Source organism: Falco punctatus (genome assembly GCF_963210335.1).
Source record: "Falco punctatus genome assembly, chromosome: 5".
Taxonomy (NCBI): domain Eukaryota; kingdom Metazoa; phylum Chordata; class Aves; order Falconiformes; family Falconidae; genus Falco; species Falco punctatus.
Genome location: NC_137584.1, coordinates 61,754,629 through 61,761,684, shown reverse-complemented (window position 1 = coordinate 61,761,684; position 7,056 = coordinate 61,754,629). Strand labels below are relative to the sequence as shown.

At 39.4% G+C, this 7,056-nt stretch overlaps 1 protein-coding gene across 6 annotated transcripts in view; it reads right to left on the bottom strand.

The window, feature by feature from the left end:
- Positions 1-1,913: 1,913 nt before the first annotated feature.
- Positions 1,914-7,056, bottom strand: part of CEP85L (centrosomal protein 85L) — a 154,815-nt gene continuing 149,672 nt past the window's right edge. For all 6 annotated transcript variants that reach the window (XM_080389523.1, XM_080389521.1, XM_080389526.1 and 3 more), the window contains one exon: positions 1,914-6,419. In XM_080389523.1, coding sequence (XP_080245649.1) covers positions 6,256-6,419 — 164 coding nt within the window. In that variant the 3' untranslated portion in view covers positions 1,914-6,255. The remainder of the gene's footprint in view (positions 6,420-7,056) is intronic.

The following is a 7,056-nucleotide window of genomic DNA, read 5'->3' as shown; positions in this document are numbered from 1 at the left end:
CAGAGACGAGCTTTTTTGATACTAAATTCTATTCAGATGCCCCTCGAGGAGGAGTTTTCAGTCAGAGAAGTCTCTTACCACAACTTTCACTGTTACAATTCACTCTCTCAGTAGCAGACACAATTTTTCTCAACCAAAACTTGACAACAGTTTCCTTTTGCCTTTCTCCAGGCAAATGTTTTCCCAGGTACACAGACCAGTAAATCAGTTTTCTGGTCTATTAATACCTAGGGGCTGCATTCTTCTGGGGAGCTGCCAAACCACTCATGAAAGAGCCCTGAAGCATTAGCTGAACCTATCAGGTTCCCCACAAGCGGAGCAGGCTTCAACTCCATGACTTGAAGCATGCCTTTACTTCCATGAAATTCAGACCTGTGACATCAGGAAAAGGAGGGGAAAGGCAGCAGCTGCCCCTAAAGAGGGAGTAACTCAAAGTAGGAAGAGAAATATGCACATACTAAAATGTAATTAAATATCGTTGTTCATAGTGTACGCTTTCCCTTACCGCTTGGAAAACCTCCAAGTATACTGAACCCATTCATTTACAAAACAAACAACCCAGCCTTGTTAGCACATCCTGCAGAATTACTTAATTTACATAATGTAGGCCATCTACTGCAGATTTAGCTATTGCAAGTTGTCCTCATTCAAGATGCTGCAGCGTTATGTGCATCATTTTTATCCACATTTGGAATTGTATTTTGTTTGTGGCATAAAGGCAACAGAACATTTTCTACCACTACTATTGTTAGCAGTGCTTTAATCATGATACTTTGAAACCTAAACCTGACTTGGAGCAGTTCACAAAAGGTCACCCTCAGAAAACTTATGGAAAGTTGGCATCTGTGCAGCCCTTTACATACATCGACACACGGCACAGAATGTTTTTTTAATTGAGTTAGAAGCCCATCATTCAACGTTCAGTCACAAGGCTGGTGAAAAGCAAGTGACCTCTACCATATATAATGCATTAGCTAATTAAACTGAATTTCCCAGAGTCTTTGAAAAGAGGCGGCAGCGTCAACTTCTGTGCTCTGCACAAGACAAAGAGGGAAGAGGGGAACACCACTCTAAACACAAAGCTCATTCAGCGTTCAGTGCTCCAAACAGGCTTTACGATTTCTGACAGGGAGCTGTCAGAGAAGAAAACATTTTTGGGAGACTCCACTTCCTTCAGCACACTGAGTAAAATCCTTAACCTTTGACTTTTCCTCAGACCGCACTAACTTGACACGGAAGGGAAGACAACATCGCTTGGTTGAATTGGTCTGGACTTACCTGCAGTATTTCATGCAGCTGCAATTTCTGACTGCCTTAACTACTGCTCAGTCTGACCAGCCATCCATTTTCTAACTGAAAAATAACAACTAAAACCACATGTCCTTTCTGATCACCAGTTTTCTTCTTGGTACCAGACTCACCGCTGGTTTTGTTTCACCATCCCATTTTCTTTTTTGCCCTGTGTGACTGGCTTTGGGGCAACCACATGTTGCACAGCTGATGAACCTTTCAGCAACTTTGAAACTAGCTATCGTAACACTTCCGCCTACTATTTTATGCCAACTTACTCTTTGAAAAAGTCCTACCTGTGATCTCTCCCATCAATATCCAAGACGGCTAACAGGAACACCTGCTTAAAAAAGCATCAGGGACTTTGCAAGCAACTCTGCTCTAAACCCCTTTCACTGTACTGAAATAGTATTTTTGCTACTAAGGGTCTGTTCTCTTAAAAAAAATCGATGCCAGGAAGAGAGCTAAGTCAGCTGGTATTCAGGCAGAACTACAGAGCACTAAAGGGAAACTGGGGTGGGTATTGGGAAGATCTTCACTACTCCTTTGTCTCCTGCCCCTAGTCCAGCTTCGGTCACTTATGTCACGTGCCAGATATTGGACAAACAAGAACCATGAAGAAATCACTTTTGTAACAAAATTTATTTTTGCTCTGTGGATACAAATCCCACACATCGACAAAGAAATTCCAGTGGAAAAATACCAGTCATTAACAATGAAAACTTTTATTATTATTTAATAAATAGAACTTTGGCATTCAAAATTCTAGCTGTAAACCTACTTTAAAAAAAATTACAAAAAGAGGCAAGAACAACAAGCCTAAAGCTGAGCCAGCCAGTGGCTCTTTTACTTTTTACAATGAACAAACACATTGTGATTAAGTCATGACAACTCTATTTACATATGAGGTATTCTGAGCGGTTCAAAAATTGAACCCAATTTACAAAACTACCAGTCTTCAGGGACTGATCCAGTACATATGTCAGCTGTGCTTTTAAAAGATAGCTCCAGACACTCCTCCCCACTGAACTAATGATATACTGTAATTAATATACACATTGTGATGAGATTCCAGCTCACGCTTCATATGGAAAAAAGCTGCATACTATGACCAGCCTAACATTCCAAGTGTGCACCTAGTACCTAGTTTAAGTAATTCTGTTTCTAGATGACATGCAAGAGTCCTTACTACAAAAGCTTATTAACAAAATATCAGCAGGTAAGAAGAAAACAAGGTGCAGTCATCAGCATCCTAACAACTTATAGGGGAATATACACTTAGGTCAGGCAAAAAAGGCACAAAGGTATGCAGCTGTGGAATTAATATTGCTAATGAGCTACCAGAATAAAACATTCCTTTAGATAACCACCACTGATTTGTTTGCAGTCTAAGAATGCAGATTATTCAGAAGATCTTTTCCCTGCTCATGACAGAACTAGTCACATCAATGAAAAGAGCCCAATTATACCTCCAACTCCACCTGTGTAACATCATTGATGAGGACAAGGGAAACTGGAGCGAATTATGCCCATGCAGTGTGCTGTTGCTGCCCATGCTAGGGCAACAGGTTGCAGAGTAAGGGTTCTTTTCCTTGTGCTCTTACCCTGAAAGAAAAACATCCAAAAAAACGTCTGACACGAGAGGCGGGCAGTGAGGGCAAAGGAAGGAAGGAAACCTTTTGAAGTTAAAAGGAAGACATTTCAGCTCCTGTAATGACCTCAGGGTCACCAGCAGTTTCAATTGCTGGAGCCTGGGTGGGTGGTTACAGCAATCTCCACAATTTCACACAACCATCACACTACGAAGCTGCACAGTGGAGGCTAGCAACCTAAATCACATTTACACAAGTGAGCTGTGTTATTTCTATATAGTAAACACAGAGAATCATCTATAGCTTGTCTGAAGACAGTTACTTTCCAAGTCTTTTTCAAAATACATTCTTGAATACAGTAGTTACTGTAAATATTTTCTGAAGGACTGTATAAATTCAATCTGAAACTATACAAAAAGTTGCGGTACAAATTTGCTGACAGCCAGAATGGTAGAGTCCCCATTCATTAGCGTTGTTTTTCAGCCCTTGAGATTGTCTAATAGCTACAGCAAAAAGTTGTCATGACTGAATCTAAGCAATTCCAATGTTAACATTCATTAATCAACTCTGTATTAAATATGCTGAATGAGACCACACACACTACATTTTAACCAATTAAACAGTCATGCATATCTTAGACAAAGCTTATTCCATTTAGAGGCATCCAGAAACTGATGCAAATATGTTAATTGCTATTACTACAACAGGCCAAATTTTAAGAAATCGAAGCAAAATACTGTATCACTGTAGATAGTCAACTGGTAGTCCGCATCTTTGGCTCATACATCCATCATCTACCTCCCTACTTTAATTTGACTGAGGCAGATAAACTCAGCTGTTGTTTTTTTAAAATCAAGTGCTTTAAAGTCAACATAAATATTACAGGTTCTGTAATAAAAATATTACAGCGCAAGATTACCACATGGTAATCAAAGTACTACAAGTAAAATGGGACGACCTTCCTGAGGGCCTTTCAACTAACACTTGAAGAGCTTAAAAGCTCCTGAACTTTGCAAATATAAATTACTGATCTCAACTCTGCAATACAGTATCGCTATTTAACGGGAGAGACGGTGGAGGCACTCCAGCCACATGACCAGCTTAATAGTTCAAAGTGACCCAAAAAATCTCTTACTACTCTCTAATTGCTCTATTAAACTCCTTGTTATTTCTACCAAATTTAGAAAAATGTGTTACTTGGTAATTTTTTTTGTAGGTACAACATTTCCATCTAAGGAATTAATAACATGCAATGTAGGTGTTTCCTCCCTCCCTAATACTTCTAGTTTATCATCTGAAATCCTATTGTTGAATTCTGATACAAGACAGATGCCATAAACTGTAGATTTCAGTGCGGGGCCAAACCCAAGGAGCTACACACCAAAGGAACGAGCTGAGGCCCTAGTCACAAAAGCCAATACTGTTAGAGGTACAGGAAACTGCAAGCCCATTCCTGCAAAGATCCTTGCTTTCACTTTTGCACTAGTATAAAAGTACACTTCCAAACCTACAAAAAGAGATGAGAAATTTAAAATTAAATAGCCTCATTTTTTGCCGTGAAGTAGAGACACTAGGCAATTTCACTCAAGATTTCACCTAGACACTATTTCAGTGCTCACAGGAGCTGAACCAATCAGATTAACATATCTGAAACCACTACGTAGCAATAATATAAATAGCAACACTATTTTTCACAAATTAGTCCATGTGTAGGTTCAGGATAGAGAAAACTGTCAAATAAATAAGTCCATATAGCTAAAAAAAAATAGTTCACTAAATTATAAAAACAACATTAATGGTAACTGTAACAATGAACAGAAAGCAAAAGATCACCAAGTTAAAACTGGTAACCAGTCTACCTTGCTATACCATTTTTTTTCTATTAACACAAATATAATCAGAAAACTGAAGACACTAACACTTTTGCCATAAAAATGTTACCCTAGAATTTACTTGGTTCTAACTGCTAAGCTTTTTAAGAGATCCCTGCTGTTATCCACACTACAGGTCAGTTGACTGACTTGCACTTTAGTCTTTTGAAACTTTATTACCATATATAGAAGCATTTAGATTGGAAGAGATCTTTAAGTAACTGATGCTCATATATTTTAACAGTGTGATCTGAGAGTGGTTTTGCTCTTTGCAAGTTTTTGTTTCCTTCAGTTAATTACTGTTTTACACCATGCATAACTGTGCACTGACTTGCAGTGATGTTCCAGGAAATCAGAAGTATTAATGTCATCCGTCCCATGGGGTTGAAACAGCACTGCCAAGTGAAACTCACTGAATAAACTATGGAACACAACCTTATTTTTTTTTCAAATGTAATTGCTTCCCACATCAACAGAGAGATCAAGAATTCCCAAACAACGTGGAAAATTTTGCAGTCCTCAGATAACTGAGTACTTAATACTTCTAAGTGGAAACATTCTGTTCTGAGCCCTGATTTTGCCAAGTGCCAAACACCCGTTTTGTAGCTATGGTAACCATTTTGGTTGAAGTGGTTCACACCCTCATCAGAGGCCTTCACGGACTGAATGGAGACCAGCCACATTTTAAAATGGAGATGACCTAAGGGAAAAATAAGTATGGTACAAACACCAAAATACAGCCTCTGACAGCCATGTATTATGCTGCAGTCTCATGCTTTCCAGCTCCTCTGGGTTTGTCACAGACTTCATACTATTGAAACTTCTTACGGCAATGTGAGAGTGCTTAAAACAATTTGATAGTGCTATATTTTATGGACTTCATTTGCATAAAAGAGTTAAAACTTGGGTTTCTTCTGCTATTGGGCAAACAAGATAGACATCCATTACTAAAACCAACATTCTTCCTCTATCAAATTATTTAGGCAACTTGAAGAGCCACTACTTTTTGTAGTGCTCCAAGATTGTTCCCATTGCAATTTCCAGAGTGAAGTGCAGTTGCAGAAGCCTCTGGCTTGACCACAAACAGTACAGGTCCTTTGATGCTCTGCTCTCATTTCAGAGCACAGATAATGCCATACAAACCTCTGATGAAGGAAGGGACTGAAGAGTAGTAGCAGCACGGCTGTTTTGATGCTCTGATTCTAGAACTAGGTGAAGTAATAAAATGAGCCCTAATGAAGGAAACAGAGTATCCAATTGAATGATTCTTCACAGTTCGTTCCTACATTCAGTAGTTTGGAGAAAAGATTTCTTATAGTTTGTACCACTCTTTAAACGATGACTCTCCCCCCACCCCCAGACTCCCGAGATTAAATGCACAGTCTCAGAGAGATGCATGTGTGGTGCTATTTGCAGTCTTCCGATATGGCTCCTTAATAGAAATGCAAAGACCTGTGACACAGCAGCATTTAATAAGTCATTTGCTACTAGATGAAATGTTGTCATTGAGTAATGCAATTGTCCCCCATGTCCTGAGCATAACGGTCTGACATTATAGTCCTTAACTCATCAATATCCTTTCGTAACTGATGAACGTCCAACAGCTTCTTTGAAAGGGTTTCTGTGCTGTGGTAATTTTCATTCTCTTCAGCTGAACAGCTCAGCGCTACAGAAAACAACAACCAAGGTTAAAGCTCTAGCAACTGTGTTCTGTGAATACTTCAACTAGTCAGTCCCGTTTGAAATAAGGGGTAGGTCACTTTAATTACAGCAAGACAAATCATGCTTTAGTATGATGACAAGCCAACAAAATGCTGTACTGTGAACAACTTATCGTGTTGTAACTGAACTGTGTTGTAAGTGAACTTAAAATCAATTCAGAGCACATCAGCGCTTCTCTGAAAGACATGCTTTTCTGTTTACACCAAGACCTGGCCTTGCTAAAGTCTGATGGATCTCAACAGATGGGTAGAATAGCCATTTCCTAGCAATTTTGGAGCTTTCCGTAGCCACTCAGAAAAAGAGGATAGAAAGCCTGGGGAAACGAGGCCATGTAAGATGATGAGATAGCACTAACGCTACAGATATGCTGCACTATTCATCCTGCTGGCTGATGACGGTCTCATGGACTTTGAGACTGGCATACGCTGCGCTCCCCAGTATGTCAAGGGGTTACGGTGCAGATGAATCTATGTGGCTCCTGATGAAAAGGACTCTATACTTCTACCTTTCTACCTTGCTGACGGTCCAGATCAGCAACCTGTCTGATTAATTCTAATTAACGTTCAGAAAACAATACAATA